This window comes from Primulina huaijiensis, chromosome 14, assembly GCF_012295235.1.
Source record: "Primulina huaijiensis isolate GDHJ02 chromosome 14, ASM1229523v2, whole genome shotgun sequence".
NCBI lineage: Eukaryota > Viridiplantae > Streptophyta > Magnoliopsida > Lamiales > Gesneriaceae > Primulina > Primulina huaijiensis.
Genome location: NC_133319.1, coordinates 2,772,105 through 2,789,613, shown reverse-complemented (window position 1 = coordinate 2,789,613; position 17,509 = coordinate 2,772,105). Strand labels below are relative to the sequence as shown.

Genomic DNA, 17,509 nt, shown 5'->3' with positions numbered 1-17,509 from the left:
CTCATAGTTGGGTCATTTGTAAACTTAACACTCCAGATGTTCATTCTTGGGCGTTTTTAGTTCTCCCACACCGGTTGGATAAAATACATGAGTTGTATATATAGATTTGAACAATCCTCCTCTCTTGAGCTAACTTTTAGGTTGAGTTAAGTCTAAATTACAATATTAACAACTAGTAATTTTATGCATTTATTTATGACCAAATTTTTAGAAAATTACAATTGGAAATTAGCAAAAAGGAAAAACAACATAAAATTGAGATCATAATAAAAAATCTGAGTAATGAATAAATTTTCTTTTTCACCCTCCAATTCGTAAAATGTCACAAAAAAAAGGCAGAGGAAAAAGAAAGTGTGTGATTGGAGGATGAGATGATCAGAAGATATCAAGAATTTCGTGTATCGGGGCATTGCAAAGGGGGCAATTTCGTCTTTCCACCAGTAGCTGCCGGGAGCACATCCTGCAAAACGTATGTCCGCACGGGATAAACGCCGCCCCCTTCCGCCTAATCATACATACACAGCAGTTAGAATCTCCTCCGCCGCCGGTGAATTCTTCCAAATCAACAACGCCTTTCTCTTCCTCCTCCAGCATATATATCGATCCATCCGTTTCCGCCAACAACGTCATCAGCGACACTCTCCCTGAGTACAGCTGCTGCTCAACTTCCGCGGCTCCCTCGCCTTCGTTGCTGTTGTGGTTGATGTTATCAGCTTCCCTTGGAGTTTGCGATCTTCTCATTGGGAGGAGTGAGGTTGTCTGCTCAAATCTCCCGATTGCTCTTTCTGTTGAACGTCTGGACACATCTGAAATGTTTCGCTCAGTCGAATCGGAAGAAAAGTTGAAGAGCCGGCGGGGCATCATGCGATTGCCGCCGTCGTTGTTAACGGTGACGTTGGGGGCTGTTGAGGTCCAACCGGAACCGCTGGAGCTCCTGCAGCTGAGGCGAAGCCTCTCCGTCAAATGTCGCCAGCTTTGTCCGCCGTCTTCCCCGCGGGGGTCTTGATCATCTTGGATAATATCTAAGAGAGTCCGGTTAGACTGGACACGTGGCAGAGGCTCTTCGGGTGGTGGCCTCACTTTGTCGCTGAGAAGGGCGCTTAATGTTAGACCGGAAATGGTGTTCCGGTCAACGCCGCTGTTTGTGCTGGTTCTGTTGATAAGGATATGGTGATGTTCTTCTTCTTTGATTCTCAGAAAGTCCCCCAAGTTCTGCGACCTCAATCTACCTGCGCCGCCGCTGGTGGTGGCCATTCGCAGGAAAATAAAATGGATTTCTTGGGAAAAGACAATTTGAAGAAGAATTTGAAACCACTGCAACTGATTGGCCCTCTCGTTAGCATACAATTGCAACAGAACAACCCGATATAAATTCCACAGAAAAAGAAGATAAACAAACTGATATCTTTTTTCTTGAAAACTGAAAATTTAGGGTTCGGAAGCTTCAATTGTGGGTAAAAGTGATGGGATTTCCCGGATTCCGAAGAGCATTTATGAAATTTAAGGGGGGAGAAATGCCAAAATATAGGCAAATTCACAACAAAATAGAAAGGTCAGATCTAATGAAGCTCACGTCTTTACAATTGGATACCTCAGATCTGAATTTAAAATTTTATTTTACTTTCTAAATTTATAATTTGAATAATTATATAATTATATTTATTTTGGTTTATTATAATTAAAAAATATTCAATTACTTCTTTGAAATTTGTGAAAAGTTGTAAATAAATTTAAAAATTTATAAACTTACAAATACTCTCTATCTTACATTTTACACTTCTATATTTATACTTATATTAAATTTTCAGGGGTTATTTATGTAATAAAAATATAAATACGAAAGTATATTTGTAATATTAAAAGTTATTATTTTTATTTATTATTTTTCACAAACTTGTATATATAATATTTAAATATAACAAACCTGATATGGGTTAGATGTAATTAACTCTTTTTAATTTCATAAACTAAAAAAATGTTAGCAAAAACTTGTGTGAGACGGTCTTACGGGTCGTATTTTATGAGACGGATCTCTTATTTGGGTCATCCATGAAAAAATATTATTTTTTATGCTAAGAGTATTACTTTTTAATGTGAATATCGATAGGATTGACCCGTCTCACAGATAAAGATTCGTGATACTGTCTCACAAGAGACCTACTCAAAAATGTAAATACAATCCTCTCATCTTCATTTATGTTTCCACCTCTATTAAACATTTTAATATGAATAATTTTCCAAATATTATATATAAAATATATTATTTTTTAAAAGCAAATATAAATTTGATATTATAATTACTCGCATAAAATATATTATTTTTAATTTAATATTATTTTCCGCGATATCAGCAAAATTGATGAGATAAGACAAGAAATAGAGACAAGAGGACGAATAACAAATAACAATAATTGGAGAAGAGCAAGCATACAACGGGGCCGGTGCTAGCTAAAACTTAAAAAGAAATTAATTTTATTTTATTTTTTCATTTTTGAGGGGAAAAAATATTGTTTTTAATTGGTGAGAATGTTATTTTCTTTTAATGAAATTACTTTCATTAATTTGTAAAAAATGTTACAATACAAATACACTAAGCATCCTCAATAGATAAAGAAGTTTGAAATACATCAATACCAAATCAAATACAACAAGAAATCAATAAATCTATGTCAATACACGAAACACTTTAGTAAAGTCGGAATACTCCTGAAGATGTGAATCTGAATCTTCTTAGTTAATGCAACAACATTGAGCTTCTCATTTTCAAATATAAACTTGTTCCTTGCCTTCCCAATCTTGTAGTGATTATACATTATATGCTAGAGCTCCATTTGACCACAAGTATTGTCTTAGTTTACCTAATTCTCTGTTTAACATGCACAAAAAAATTATGTGAAATGATCTTATGAATTAATTTCATGAGATATATATTTTATTTCGATTACCTATGAAAATAATATTAATTTTTATTGTAAATATGAACATTATTGAACCAGTATCACAAATAAAGATTCGTGAGAAAGTCTCATAAAGAGATCTACCATTTATGATACATGTGATTTGTTCAATTGTTAGTAAAAATATTAAAAAAAGAAACATATTAAATCAATTACTTGATTTAATTAAATTGATTTGTGGATTTGGTTTCATTAGTTTCATTACAGAATTGCTGATATATTGTAATGTTAAGTGGAGTTCAGTTGTTGGCCTTGTACCTAATATGAAATCATTGCCCGACATTTGTTAACATTTGGTAAGTTGACCATTTTATATACAGATTACATATTTAATATAATTTTATTTTCGTTATTCAAATAATAATTAAAAATTATAATCATGACTCATATATTTATTAGTCATTAATTATTTTACACTGTTTCCTTTACTAAGTATATTTTATATAAGATAAGATGTATATAATATAAATTATTGGACTTACTAATATGTAATGAATTACAAGATTTACATTCTCATCCTCGTTGTAAAAATTATAGAAAATTCCATAAATACAATTGAATAAGTTTTGGCCAAATGGAAGATTATACAAGCCCTCGGAGCTGGCATGATTAGTTGAGCAGTATTCACTTGCCATTTTATGAAACCCCTTTCCTAGAATAAATATATAGATTATTAAATTATAGATCAATCGAGAAATAGACGTAATTCAATATACTATAGCATCAAATTCATTGGAACTAGGATTGGAGGAAATGCGAGAAGTATGGTTCAACAATAATTATTTGATAGTAGAGAAATTGATTTAGTATAATTTAATTAATTATTTATACAGTGTTAGGAAGGAACTGTTTTGTGAGTTCGTATAATTTAATTAATTATTGATAGATTTACTGTCTAAGAAAAGATTTAGTAAAGTGATCTAATTAATTATGAGTTTTTACAGTATTAAATAAATTAGTATGGTCTACTTTATGTGTAGAAACTCAGCTTAATTAAATATTTTATGATGAGTTGAAAACTGTTCATATTATATATATTGTTATGTTCCTCAAGACACATCGAATAATCCATAATATATTAAGTGCACATATTCTAGACTTCTCTCTTATTTTTATCTAACTCAAGATTAATAATGTGATTGATTATATTTTGTATTAGAAGATCTATAACTCTCACGCTAGATCATTCAATGGATTCAAGTACACATCTATTGTTTTATTTTCTTTTAATTCGACATGAATGTGTGACATGTTGTGATATATGATTTCAGTCGTATGATTTATAGAATTTATTAAATATCTAACAAGTGATATTACATACACATTTATGTTGAATTATGAGATCTATTTTATTTATTGATCTGAAAAAAATCAGTTTGATCTCAGTGAATAATTTAAATATAAAGCAAGAAATCAAATTATGAAGAAATCCAAAATTTGAAAATCAATTTTGGATGGAAACCCTAGAATTGAGTAATTGGCCAATAAGGATTCCATCTCCAACAACTATTCATATCCAGACAACTTGTGTGTCCCAAGTGAGATATTGTTGAAAATATTTTGTGAGCTAACCTAATTTAATTAATTTTACATTGAACTTTTGTCTAATAAAGGACTCAATATTATGTTCTAATTAATAACGAGTTTCAAAAATATTAAATTAATTGGTATGATCAACTTTATTGTGTAGAAACTCAATCGAATCAAGTCTTCTACGATGGGTCAAAAAATGCTTAGATTATATATATGGTTATGGTCCCAAAAACACAACGGATAATACAAAAAAATACATTAAACATATTCTAGACTTCTATCATACTCATGTCTAAAATAATAATAAGGTGGTCAATTATATGTTGCTCTGGAATATCCACAACTCTCACGTTAGATCAATCAATAGATTATGATACACATATACTTTTATTTATATTCTTTAATTCGATATGAATATTTAACTTGTTGTGATATGTAGTTGCAATCACATGGTTTATAGAATCTATTAACTCTCAAACATGTTATTCCCGGTAAAAGTCCACAACATCCAACGGTTGAAACTACATGGAGAGTTTAGCATTCAGCCTAGAAACTTGCATACAATCCGTAGTCTCCATGCTTTGAACATGGGCAAATCATCTGTCCTGCAGGATTGACTTAGTGAACTCCTCAACATTGGACAGAAACGACCCCCCATCCGCGAATTCTCTTTCACTAGCCTTCCGTAGTTCCTTTGCATTTCTACTTAGCTCCTTCCTCTCTGGACTCTCCATGTCCATAAACCTCCGCACAAGATCTGCAATATCGTCGCGTTTCGCCAAACAATCCACATTGCCAAACTCCTCCCTCTTCACCCTCCATCCGATTCTCCAGTCCTCGACAATCATCTTTGCATTAAGCAATTGATCCATCATTATAGGGAAAGCAAGCACGGGCACGCCTGTTAACACAGCCTCTTTCGTTGAATTCCACCCACAATGCGACCAGAACCCTCCAACACAAGGATGGGAAAGTACACTCACTTGATCACACCACTCCACAACCAATCCATTACCTACGCAACTTTCTTGCAACCGATTCGTCTCATTCTGCGTCACCAACATGAAACGTACGCCACTTTTATTCAAACCGGCAATGATTTCGTCCATTTGGACTGCCGAAACAGACAAGTAACTGCCTAATGTAACGTACAAGACTGAGTCAGGAGACTGGAGGTCCAACCATTTCAAGTAGCAGGCATCAGTGTCACTTGTAGGATCAGTAGCAGAGTTGATAGTCGTGGCCGCTTTGGCTTTGAAAAAAGAGGTGGCTGGCCCGATATTGTAGATCGAGAATGCAACCTTGTTCTTGAAAGCATCAAATGCTTGGGATTCAAGATGGTAAATAGAAGTGAAGATGAGATGTTAAGTGAAGATGAGATGTTTTGCTTTGGACTCTTGGGGCATTATTTCTAGGAAACCCGAGGTCATTTCTTGATCCCTTATCATGCTTGGAAGATCTTCAACACGAGATGGAGCAAGCCCCGGAATATAATCCACCATACCACTTGGTCCATTCACTACAAGAAGGAGAAATGAGCGAACGTTAACCACATTAATTATAATTATTTTTTAAAATTAAACCATATCTCATAGTCTCACCGTTACCCTCGCTGCAGTTCCAACGACTATCATCCCACGAGCTAGACCTAAATCCTATTTTTCAATCTAAAATTTTGTGTGCCATCTATTGATTAAGTAGGTCTTTTGTTAGACGATTTCACGTATCTTTATCTGTGAGACAGATCATCCTACCAATATTCAGAATAAAAAAGTAATAATTTTTCATGAATGATGCAATAAGATATTCGATTTGTGATCACACAAGTGTTTGCCTTTATTCAAACTCTACTTTAATCGAGTATAAATTCGACGATTCACCCGTTTACTCTTTTTTTTTTGAGTATTAATCGAGAACAATTTGAAGTTTCAAAACATTATAAATCTATATATGTATCTGTTGTCACTAATTTAAAGTTTCAAAACATTATAAAACATTGAAAATATTGCTGAATCCATTTTCAAAGGAAAAAATATTGCTAAATCAGCTTAAGTTGATCTTAAAAAACGTAAAGAATGTGGTACTATATATAAAATAAGATGGGTAAATAATAAAATTCAAATAGAAGGGGAAGAAGTTAAGTTAGACAGTAATTTTTGCACTGTTAATAATTAATTGTTATTTTAAGTACCTGAAGATAAGTGCAGGGGGAATGGCCATTTTGAACTAGAAGGTCAAAATGGTTAAACAAAGTATATACCGAAGCCGACATAGTCCACAAGTAAGCTACCGGGATATTCCTCCGACCGGCAACGTCCGCCGCCCAAGGCAAGAGCGAGTCGGCTATAATGAGAGCCGGCCGGAGCTGGAGCAGCTCCAGGAGCTGCTCGAACGGATCTCCCATATTGGTCAAAACGGCCATCGCGAATTCAAATACATCACGGCCGCGAACACGTTCCGACGGCACGACGTTCGGGATGGCGGCAAAGCTGATGTTCTGCGGCTTGGTCATGGAGCCGATCAAGTCCATCCATTCCTCCGTCGCGACGAAGGTTATATGGATGCCATCGGAGCTCTTCTCCGCCACCGCTTTACAAAGGTTGAACATTGGGTTGATGTGGCCATGCCCGGGATAAGGTACCGCCACCACATGGAGAACCGCGGCGGCGGCTTGCGCCTCATCAACAGCCGAATCCATGGATTTCAAGCGAATTGCAAAGCAATAATTGGAACTAGCGTCACATGCTTTGTATATAGCGGCTTCAACATTTTAAAATAATTAATTTTGCTTTATACAAAAAAAAAATCCTTTTTGTTTAATAAAATTATTATTTTAAGAAATTTGTAGTCCATACGTTTTTTTATCTCAAATCCTTATAATTGCTTAAATATTTGTACCTTTATAATTTTATTAATAAGAATATAAACTATAATTTAGTCATAAGTAATAAACTATAAAATTAAAAAATTAATTAATCCTATTCTTAAACCTACACACATGAAATAACCGCACGTGTGAAATGCTCTAATATACAATACATTAAAATAATAACATTATTAAGAGAATATATTTTTTACTACATCAAATTTACGCAATGCTGACGTTAACTCATACGGACCGAAGTTGAGTTGCCATTTTTGACTAATTTAAAACATCACAATCTCGGACTCTATCATGATATTACAAAATACCATGGAATGAATGCATTCATCACGAGTCTACAAATTATTATATGTGTGTAAATTTTTTTTAAATGATTTAAATATTATGAAAAGTAATATTACATTATTTCTGAAAGAAATGGACGAAGGGACAACAATTAAAGAAGATGGGAAATTGATGCAGCAAGCGGTCAACTTCCAATATCATCTCCAATCTCGAGCATCATGCTCCAACACGTAGCAGTCACTCCAATAATATAAAACAACAAAAATTTGTATGAGACGGTCTCATAGGTCGTATTTTATGAGACTGATTTTTTATTTGAGTCATCCATGAAAAAATATTACTTTTTATGCTAAGATTATTATTTTTTATTGTGAATATCGGTAGAGTTGACTCGTCTCACAGATAAAAATTCGTGAGACCGTTTCACAAAAGACTTACTCATATAAAAAGCACTGTCAGATTAGACTTTATTCAATGTTTAGCTTAATTTCTACGACATAGTAGTATTATCACTAATATCTTATCCATGTTTATTGATTTATCATCTTCATATTGTATATTGTATAACATTCGCGTCTCGTCCATGAATCAAGCGGTGAATTTTTAAAAGAAATTACCACAAATTCTACAGCCACACACTTTCATTCCTGGTGCATCCATCATTATCTCGTTCCATTCAATGACTAGCTACATGCAGGCCTTGTTTACCCATATTCATAGTCTAATGGTACGTACATAAATAGCAAATCCATTAACTTTTGTAAGTTTTTTACCATTTACATTCAGATGATAGAAATACTTGAGGCTTGGTTGTGCATAAGCTTGTTGATTAAGCTAAATAGCACTAAGATCGCTCAAAAATTTCGAAACAAAAGCTATGATTGCTCTTTCCATATACGTCCCGCCACTTTCAGCTTAAGCTCCTGTTTGTTACCTCCGGAGAAAAAAAGGGCCATGTTTCTCTGAATTATTAGCCCGTCCATACTGTCTCTAACTTTTGAATGGCTATCGCGAATGCTCCTCGGAACTCCTTGCCATGTCATCTTTCGGCCATTTCCGCCAACTTCCAAGCTGTAGCTGAACTTTTTAGCGTCATGATCATCCCCCATGAAACGAATGAATGCCATGTAAACTGGGGCCATGCCTATGCTGAAAGCCTCGAAATGCAAGCAGAATTGATGCCCATAACAGTTGAAAACCTGAATAAATGCAAGAGTCGCGTCACTTTTTTCCATTCTCCAAGATATGGTAATCATATGATTCAAGATGCTTGTATCATTGACCATCAAGAAACATAAAATCCATTACTTCGTTTAAAAATTATTGTTCTACAAGAAAAAGGAAAAAACGAGTGAATTATAATCTGAAAGATACAGGGGAAAGACGAAAGATGGATCCCTTACTGTGAGCATCCATGTGGCATTTTCAACATCTTGGGCATTGGACTTGACGTATCTGTGGTTAAAAGTCGACCCATCGTGCATATCAACCTTGTGATCACTCTTGAGATGTGCCAAGAGGAACGGAATATCACCAGTAACGGGACATTCAGCTCCGGCGTATGGGCAGTTGTAGGGGCGAAACCTGCAATTCTGTTCATGTCTCAGCCTGCTATGATAGGGAAGTATATCTTGACAGCCTAGGATTTGGTATCTGCACGGCAGTTCCAGTGATTCCACAACTTTTTCCAATGCCAAGCACCTTATGTTCCCTAGCTCGTGCCGACATATTGGACAACAATGCACCTTCGACTGACACTTGGAGCATAAAGTATGGCCATTTGGACACTGGAATCGGAAAAATAATATGGCTTCATTGTCGGCATAAAGGTATCTTTCTTACTAGAATAATTGTAATTTTATTAAATGAAGAAAATAGATTGTGATGATGTGACCCATAATCTAATTTATGCACAATGTATAAACTGGGGAGCAATAATAACAGCAATATATGCTTAACTATACTAGTAGAGCAGCCTAGAAGAGCATAGTTGCATACTCTTGGGATCGGTATAGACAAGATAGTTTAAGTTACCTTTTTGTTCCAGGAAAATCAATATTATCGTGAACACACTCTGCTGAAACTAAAATGTTTATGGAAAACTCTACACTTTTCTCTTCCTTCACAAATAATAATCCAGTAAATGTGTAGAAATTTAGATTATGACTGGTTTAAAATCTTGATATTTCGATATGTGACGGTGTATGGAAATAATTTTTTATTGCAGGTATGGAAAGAGGTTCTTCAAATTATTATTTCCAATCTACAATAGCTTTTTCTCCAGCATCTGAGCATTCTGGCACAAGCTAAGCAAGTTTATACAAATGAACATGTCATTTTAAAAAACAATATGGCAGAAAAGAATACATTAGAAACTTAGCATTCAAGTGTTCAACAAAATTTATCGAGGCAAAATTTGATGAGAAAAGCCAAGTTTAATAGGGAAATTTTCATGGAACTGACTATACAAGTTTGTAATATGCACTCCTTAAGTTCAGGAACATTAAAATTTTGAACCATCAATTTAGAAAAAACCTAAACCATCTAATCAATAAAACAACGAGTGACATCTGACAAGATTGATCATATTAGCATTTACTTAAAAGACCGTTTAAACTAAACTTGAAAAAGTCTTACTTGGAACTACTTTAGATGTTCTGAATGCAAATGAAGAACTAGATCAGATGACAGCTTACCTGATGAATCGGAGGGTACATAACTCCCATACAGATAGGGCACTCAAGAAGTTCATGAACTGAGGTATTTGATGCTACGCCACGGTTTGCACTGGTAAGAGTCGAAACTTTTCTACGAGGAGACGCCCTGAGTTCAACACTTTCAGATACAATATCGTAATTGCCACTGAGAGATTCTATTATTCCTTCATAGGTGCCACCTCCAGGGGTCATTCTTTTCTCCTTTTCCAAATGTCAGTAATACGAGTATCTGTCCAGAAAAAAAATTAATTGAGAAAAAAGCTTTACTGCATAAAAATATCGTTGTAAGACTAAAGAGGCGAAAAACATTTGGGGGTGTCAAAGACTCAAAATATTAATGGATCCATAAAGTTCATTTGATTCTTTTCTTCTCGACTTATTTTCTTATTTCTCGACAAGACGCCAGCTAAGCATATCACAACTTACCTCATCACTTCTAAGAAAGTATAAATAATTTCAGTCATATGCATTCCTCTACTTTCAACAAGTGTTAATTAGCATTCCTTTGGAGATATTTATAAAACTCAACAAGTGGAGGCTATGTTTTAAGTCAAACGAGTTCAATCCATCAAAAAAAAAAATTCACACATTATGCTTAATTTCTTCAAAATTTTACTAGGATTCAATGCTTTCTATCCACTTGGGATGAAAATTGAAAAAAAAAAAAGAGAAGTAAAAAACTGATACCACTAATCTGTGCCAACTATGCGTTTAAGCTACTTCTTGACTATAATAACCATTTACATTTCGGTACAATAAAATCAACACTAGCACAATTCACGTAAGGCATCCGTACAAGGAAAAAATATTAAGTTTGATTGAGATGGCCATTTTCATTTATATGCATTCAAGAGAAAAACCTGAAACTACCACAGGACGGTTGAGTTAGTTAATATTAAATGCAACAAATATCAAAATACATGCATGGATTCCACGTGTTTCGTTTCAAGAGAGCATGTATTAACATTGTTTTTTATCCCCACAATATCGACAATGAACAAATAGAAAGTCCAATAATCCTGGAACTTAAAAATTTCCTTATAGTATAGGATAAAAAGGGCATGCCAGATCTAAAATTATCGCAAGCTAAAGACACGAATCTCGTGGTTCTTTCGTCGGATCTAGCTTCTCGGGGACTTCAGCGTCTGAAATCGTGTTTAATCGGGAAAGTGTTCGCAGCGAAGGCGGTCAATAGAGAAACTTTTCGTACCCAGATGCCTTGGATCTTACAAGCAAATAAAGGTATTAATATTGAAATGGTGGGAGACAATTTATTTTCTCTGGATTTCAATTCTAAGGTAGACAAGAAAAGGGCAATGCTTGATGGACCTTGGAACTTCTTTAAAGATTTGGTTATTTTTGTGGAGCCACAAGGGTTGCAAAACCCAGCTGAAATGGTTTTCGAGGAAGTTCCATTGTGGGTACAATTGCACAATCTTCCATTTGCTTTTATGCAAGCGGATATATTACGTATTCTTGGGGAAAAAGTAGGGAAAGTGATTGATGTGGAAGCGGAGAACAGTGGGCTTTGTGTGGGAAAGTTTGCGAGAATCAGAATACTAAAAAATATTTCTGAACCCCTTCTCAAAGGATTATATGTGACGATTCCAAGCTCAGCTACATAATTTTTGCTTTGGTTGTGGAAAATTGGGTCATATTATGAGAGATTGNGTACAATTGCACAATCTTCCATTTGCTTTTATGCAAGCGGATATATTACGTATTCTTGGGGAAAAAGTAGGGAAAGTGATTGATGTGGAAGCGGAGAACAGTGGGCTTTGTGTGGGAAAGTTTGCGAGAATCAGAATACTAAAAAATATTTCTGAACCCCTTCTCAAAGGAATATATGTGACGATTCCAAGCTCAGCTACATAATTTTTGCTTTGGTTGTGGAAAATTGGGTCATATTATGAGAGATTGTGAAGATGGGTCAAAAGACAAAAATGCTCTGCCTTTTGGTAATTGGATGCGAGCCCCTATGTCTCCGGCTTTACGCCGTCAAGGCATTAATCTACGGCGTAATACTGATACAAACTCTCAGTCGGATCGAGGTGATGGAACTGAGTCTCCTTCAGATTCTGAGCATGGGAACTATAACAACCTGTTGGAAAATGGCCAGGTTAACTCTGATTTAGCAGGCGGTAAAGCAAGGAGAGATAATGAGTCTGAGGCAGCCCCGAGCCACGGAATTGCAGAATCTAATCATTCCGAGAATTTGGGATCTTATGGCCTAGAAAAAGAGATCAGTAGAATGCGAGAATTGGATACAGATAAAGAGTTGAAGGTAGGGGAATCTGAAGCTATTAAGAAAGGGAAAAAACAGTGGAAACGTCTTGCCAGGGGAGAATTGGCAAAAACAAAACAACAAAATGTTTTGGTGGGACCTGGAGGTGGAACCAAAATATCACGAGAAGATCAGGAGATTTTGGATTCGACTAACAAGAAAACAAAGCACAGTCCAGGTTCTATTATTTTATCTGTTGAGGAATCGGCGGTGGCTGTTTCACAGCCCCGCCGAACATTATGAATTGCTTAGCATGGAATGCACGCGGGCTTGGGAACCAGCGTGCATTTAGAGATTTCAGGCGACTTGTCGCCAAAAGACACCCATCTTTGGTTTTTATTTGTGAAACTAAGTTGTATCAATCTCAGTATGCTTGGTGGAGAACTTATTTTCCGATTAAGGGTCTTTTTGCTGTAGACTGTGATGGTAGGAAAGGTGGTCTAGTGTTGATCTGGAATGATCCTTTGGATGTTAAAATCTGCTCCTATTCGAATGGCCACATTGATTGTATTGTCAGTCATGACCATTATGTTTGGAGATTTACTGGTTTTTATGGCAATCCTATTCCTTCGGCTAGAGTTATTTCTTGGAACCTTCTCAAAAAATTATGTCATATCCCTGAGCTTAATCATCTACCATGGTTAGTGGGAGGTGATTTCAATGAAATCCTCTATGAAAGCGAAAAATTTGGAGGTTCTATGCGTTCTCTGTCTCAAATGTCAGCGTTTCGTGAGGTGATCAATTTGTGTATGCTGAATGACTTGAATTTTATTGGAGATAATTTTACTTGGAGTAACAAAAGACATATTAATGGGCTGATTTGTGAGAGGCTGGACAGATTCCTTTGTAACAATGAATGGCAATCTTTGTTCCCCATGGCCGAGGTCTTACATCTGGATTACTACAGCTCGGATCATAGACCCATCTCAGTAAACTTGAAGATGGGATGTGAGGTAAACTTCAAAAAAGGGCAGAAAAGATTCAGGTTTGAACATAAATGGATGATGGAGGAGGACTTTAACTTGATCATGGAAAACTGGTTGAGTCAAAGTGAGGGAAATGATTTACCCAGAACTTTGTTCAAGTTCAGTGGAGTCTTAAAGGAATGGGCAGGTTCTAGGTTTTCCGATCTTTCTCGAAAATTTGAGGCTTTAAGAAAAGAACTTGATGCTCTTATGAACCCATTGATGGCCTCTAGCAATGAAAGACGAATTATTGAGCTAGAAAACATCATTGAGAAGTTAGATATGCAGGAAGAGATGCACTGGAAACAAAGGGCTCGTACTAACTGGCTAGCACAAGGTGATGGGAATACCAAATTCTTCCATTCTTTTGCTTCGCAAAGAAAAAGATCTAATCACATTAAAGGGTTGATTGATGATAATGGTCAGTGGGTGGAGGATGAAAAAGATATTGCTGATGTAATGCTGAATTTTTTTTGCAAAACTATTTTCCTCAAACCATCCTTCTGCAGCAGATATTGAGGAAGCAACTAAGAATATTTCCCCTTTGGTGGACGAAGCTATGAATGAAATTTTGCAGGAGCCATACACTGAGAGTGATATCTATAAAGCTTTGTTTGACATGCACCCATCAAAAGCTCCTGGTCCAGATGGATTCACAGCTCTATTCTTTCAGAAAAACTGGAGTATTGTGGGTAGGGAAGTTGTATCTGCTTGTCTATATATTCTGAATGACAGAGGCGAACTTGATGGGTGGAATGAAACGAACATAACTCTGATTCCCAAAGTGGCAGCTCCTGGAAAACCGAGTGATTTTCGGCCAATAAGTCTATGTAATACGTGCTATAAAGTTGTGGCTCGAGCTATCACAAACAGATTGAGATCTATTCTCGGCAAAGTCATAAACCAAAACCAAAGCGCCTTTGTCCCTGGAAGGTTGATTACAGACAATGTTATTATTGGTTATGAATGCATACATTGGATCCGTAATAACAAAAGGAATAAGACTGGATTTGGGGCTCTTAAACTAGACATGAGCAAGGCATACGACCGAGTGGAATAGAAGTTTTTGGAAGCAATGATGACCAAGCTGGGGTTTGCTTCGAGCTTTGTGGCTCTTATTATGAGATGTATCTCATCAGTTGTCTACTCTATTAGAGTTAACCAGGCTGTCTATGGTAAAATTCGCCCTCAACGTGGTATTCGACAAGGTGATCCTTTATCGCCATATCTGTTTACAATATGTGCTCAAGGCCTGTCAACGATTCTCACTCAAGCGGAGCATGTTTCCTTGTTTCAGGGAGTTAAGATTGCATCTAATTTCCCTTCTATTTCCCACTTGTTTTTTGCCGATGACAGTCTCATATTTTTTCGTGCTTTGGACACAGAGTGTCTACATATTAAAAAGTGCCTGCAGATTTACGAAAAAGCATCGGGACAACTTGTGAATTATGATAAATCTGCACTCACCTTCAGCCCGAGTGCTTCAGCAAATACTATTAATGCGATCAGCAGAATCTTTCAGATTGCGGTGGTAAAGGGTCATGAGTTATACTTGGGGCTTCCTACATTTTCATTGCGAAGTAAAAGAATCCAATTTGCAGGGTTGAGGGAGAGACTTCTAAAGAAAATAAATGGTTGGTCTTCCAAGCTATTTTCAGCTGGGGGAAAAGAGACTCTTATCAAGTCCGTTCTACAAGCGATACCGTCGTATGCAATGTCATGTTTCAAACTGCCTGTTTCTCTGTTCTTGAGTTGGAACAATGCTGTTCCAAATTCTGGTGGAAGTCCAACTCGTCTGGGGAAGGCATGCATTGGATCAAATGGAGGAATATGTGCAAACCTAAACAATATGGAGGTATGGGTTTTCGGAGCCTATTGGATTTCAACCGAGCACTGTTGGCAAAACAAGTCTGGAGGATAATTTGCGATCCCGCATCGCTCATGGCCAAGATTCTTAAAGCTAGGTATTTTAGACATGGTGACATACTGACTGCTCAGTTAGGATCGAAACCTTCGTGTATTTGGAGATCAATACTGTGGAGCCGTGGGTTGATTCAGAAAGGTGTTCGATGGCGGGTTGGGAATGGTCTTCGGATTAAAGCATACTCAGATAACTGGATAGCCTCGTTAGCTTCTGGCAAAAGTTCTATGGAAGGATCTAATGAATCGCTGATGGTTAGTGAGCTAATATTACCAGACAGAACTTGGAATGTGGATAAGGTACGCAGTTTATTTCCTTCTTTTGAGGCAGATAGTATTCTGGATTTACCATTGCATAATCATAACACAGATGATATTAGATATTGGAAATGGGGTCGGGATGGCCAATATTCGGTTAAATCTGGTTACCTTCTCGAGATAGGGTGTTTTGATCCCCATGAATCTCAGTCGGGTTCTGGAATTGAGTGGTGGTGGAAATTTATTTGGAAATTAAATATTCCACAAAAGGTTAGGATTTTCTTATGGCGTGCTTGTAATGATCTATTGCCTAATGAAGGAAATCTTTTCAAGAGACACGTTTTGTTATCATGTTGCTGTGGCTTTTGCGGAAATTACAAAGCATCTACCAGCCATAGCCTGATTTTTTGCCCCAAGGTGTGTGGGGTGTGGAAAGAAACCATATTCTGAAGTCGATTGAAGGGCTGTAAGCTTCTGTCTTTTTTGTATTGTGGAATCAGTGTTAAAGATGAATACTCGATGTCTGAGTTTGAACACTTTGCTATGCTTGCGTGGGCTGTATGGATAGGGATATGCAAGGCTAAGCATAGTGAACACAGCTCACTACCTGATTTGAAAGTTAATTGGGCCATATCCTATCTCAGTCAATTCCAGGAAGCTCGCAAAATGAATGGGACCCTTCAGGAATCATCTTTAAAGGCGAAATCAAAGTGTTGGGAGCCTCCTCCTTCAGGTCATCTCCGTCTCGACATTGATACAGGATTTAATGAGATATTGGGATTGTGTAGTGCAGCTGCTGTGATTCGCAACCATCGGGGTATTATCTGTGCAACTGCTGCCGAGTGCTACCGATTGTCTGGCACGGTTTTGGATGCGGAAATCCGGGCGATCAACTTTGGAATGACTCTTGCATTACAAAACGGCTTTCACAGAGTGTGGGTTTTTTCAGATTCACTATCGGCAGTCCAGGAGGTGCACTTCAAGAAAGTTGGTCGTGATCCTCATGGTGTTTTAGTTTCCAACATTTTAGAAAACCTAAAATCTGGTAAATTCTATGGGGTTAGTCACATGTTTAGATCAGCTAACAATAGTGCTCATTGCTTAGCTATTTTTGGTTTGTCCCACCTTTCACCTGTTCGTTGGGTGGGTTCTTTGTACCCATCCTGGTTGATGGATGTAACATCGTTGGATGCTATTAATGTTTAATTGTGTTTTCTCTCAAAAAAAAAAAAAAAAAAGATAGAAAGGCAAGTTTCACATCATTTAGCCACGAGTAAAGTCGAAGGATCACAAATAGAACTGCAAACAATATATTTGAACAAATAATTGATCAAAATTAACCAGATTCAAGTGAGATTCTACTCACTTAAAACAAGAGCACTGTGGGGTGGATGTCCTAGGTTCATACTGAAATGTATGAATAAAGGCTGTCACAGACACGAAGTATTCTAGTCCTATTCAAAATCAAGATTCGAAATAATTCAAAGCCAGAACCACCAACAATATCTCAATTACTAAGCATCATTTTCCCCTGAATTAAATCACAATTTACAAACACCGTGCGGCAATAACAGGAGCATCCAGCATTGGCATGAATTACGTATTCATACTTGATTTCTAAACATAAACAAACAGCTATCTAGGTTTTACTAGAAGATAAAAAGTGTTAGGATCTTCGCTTGTAATTGAAAAGGGAATCCCTCTTA

General features: G+C 36.4%; 3 protein-coding genes and 1 pseudogene across 3 annotated transcripts; 1 reads left to right on the top strand and 3 right to left on the bottom strand.

Moving 5' to 3' along the window:
* Nucleotides 1-375: 375 nt before the first annotated feature.
* On the bottom strand, nucleotides 376-1,254 carry LOC140957169 (uncharacterized). The gene has a single exon (XM_073414300.1). It carries the CDS (start codon nucleotides 1,252-1,254, stop codon nucleotides 376-378), a length of 879 nt encoding a protein of 292 aa, XP_073270401.1.
* Nucleotides 1,255-4,854: 3,600 nt separating this feature from the next.
* Nucleotides 4,855-7,265, bottom strand: LOC140956929 (UDP-glycosyltransferase 87A2-like; annotated as a pseudogene).
* Nucleotides 7,266-8,299: 1,034 nt separating this feature from the next.
* On the bottom strand, nucleotides 8,300-10,587 carry LOC140956928 (E3 ubiquitin-protein ligase SINAT2-like). Its single transcript, XM_073413880.1, has 3 exons — nucleotides 10,356-10,587; nucleotides 9,063-9,446; nucleotides 8,300-8,858 (listed from the first exon to the last, which is right to left on the bottom strand). Exons 1-3 carry the CDS (start codon nucleotides 10,566-10,568, stop codon nucleotides 8,535-8,537), a joined length of 921 nt encoding a protein of 306 aa, XP_073269981.1. The 5' UTR covers nucleotides 10,569-10,587; the 3' UTR covers nucleotides 8,300-8,534.
* Nucleotides 10,588-13,300: 2,713 nt separating this feature from the next.
* On the top strand, nucleotides 13,301-17,049 carry LOC140956927 (uncharacterized). Its single transcript, XM_073413879.1, has 2 exons — nucleotides 13,301-15,845; nucleotides 16,458-17,049. The coding sequence occupies exons 1-2, from the start codon at nucleotides 15,345-15,347 to the stop codon at nucleotides 17,007-17,009; spliced, it is 1,053 nt and encodes a 350-aa protein (XP_073269980.1). The 5' UTR covers nucleotides 13,301-15,344; the 3' UTR covers nucleotides 17,010-17,049.
* The last annotated feature ends 460 nt before the right edge of the window (nucleotides 17,050-17,509 follow it).

Bases quoted from the DNA above. Each gene is read 5' to 3' on its own strand.
- LOC140957169 (XM_073414300.1), bottom strand. From the start codon at position 1,254: ATGGCCACCACCAGCGGCGGCGCAGGTAGATTGAGGTCGCAGAACTTG.
- LOC140956928 (XM_073413880.1), bottom strand. From the start codon at position 10,568: ATGACCCCTGGAGGTGGCACCTATGAAGGAATAATAGAATCTCTCAGT. The intron at 9,447-10,355 runs GTAAGCTGTCAT...TTCCGATTCCAG, and splicing joins TGTACCCTCCGATTCATCAG to TGTCCAAATGGCCATACTTT. The intron at 8,859-9,062 runs GTAAGGGATCCA...GCATTTATTCAG, and splicing joins ATGCCACATGGATGCTCACA to GTTTTCAACTGTTATGGGCA.
- LOC140956927 (XM_073413879.1), top strand. From the start codon at position 15,345: ATGTTTCAAACTGCCTGTTTCTCTGTTCTTGAGTTGGAACAATGCTGT. The intron at 15,846-16,457 runs GTACGCAGTTTA...AGTCAATTCCAG, and splicing joins GAACTTGGAATGTGGATAAG to GAAGCTCGCAAAATGAATGG.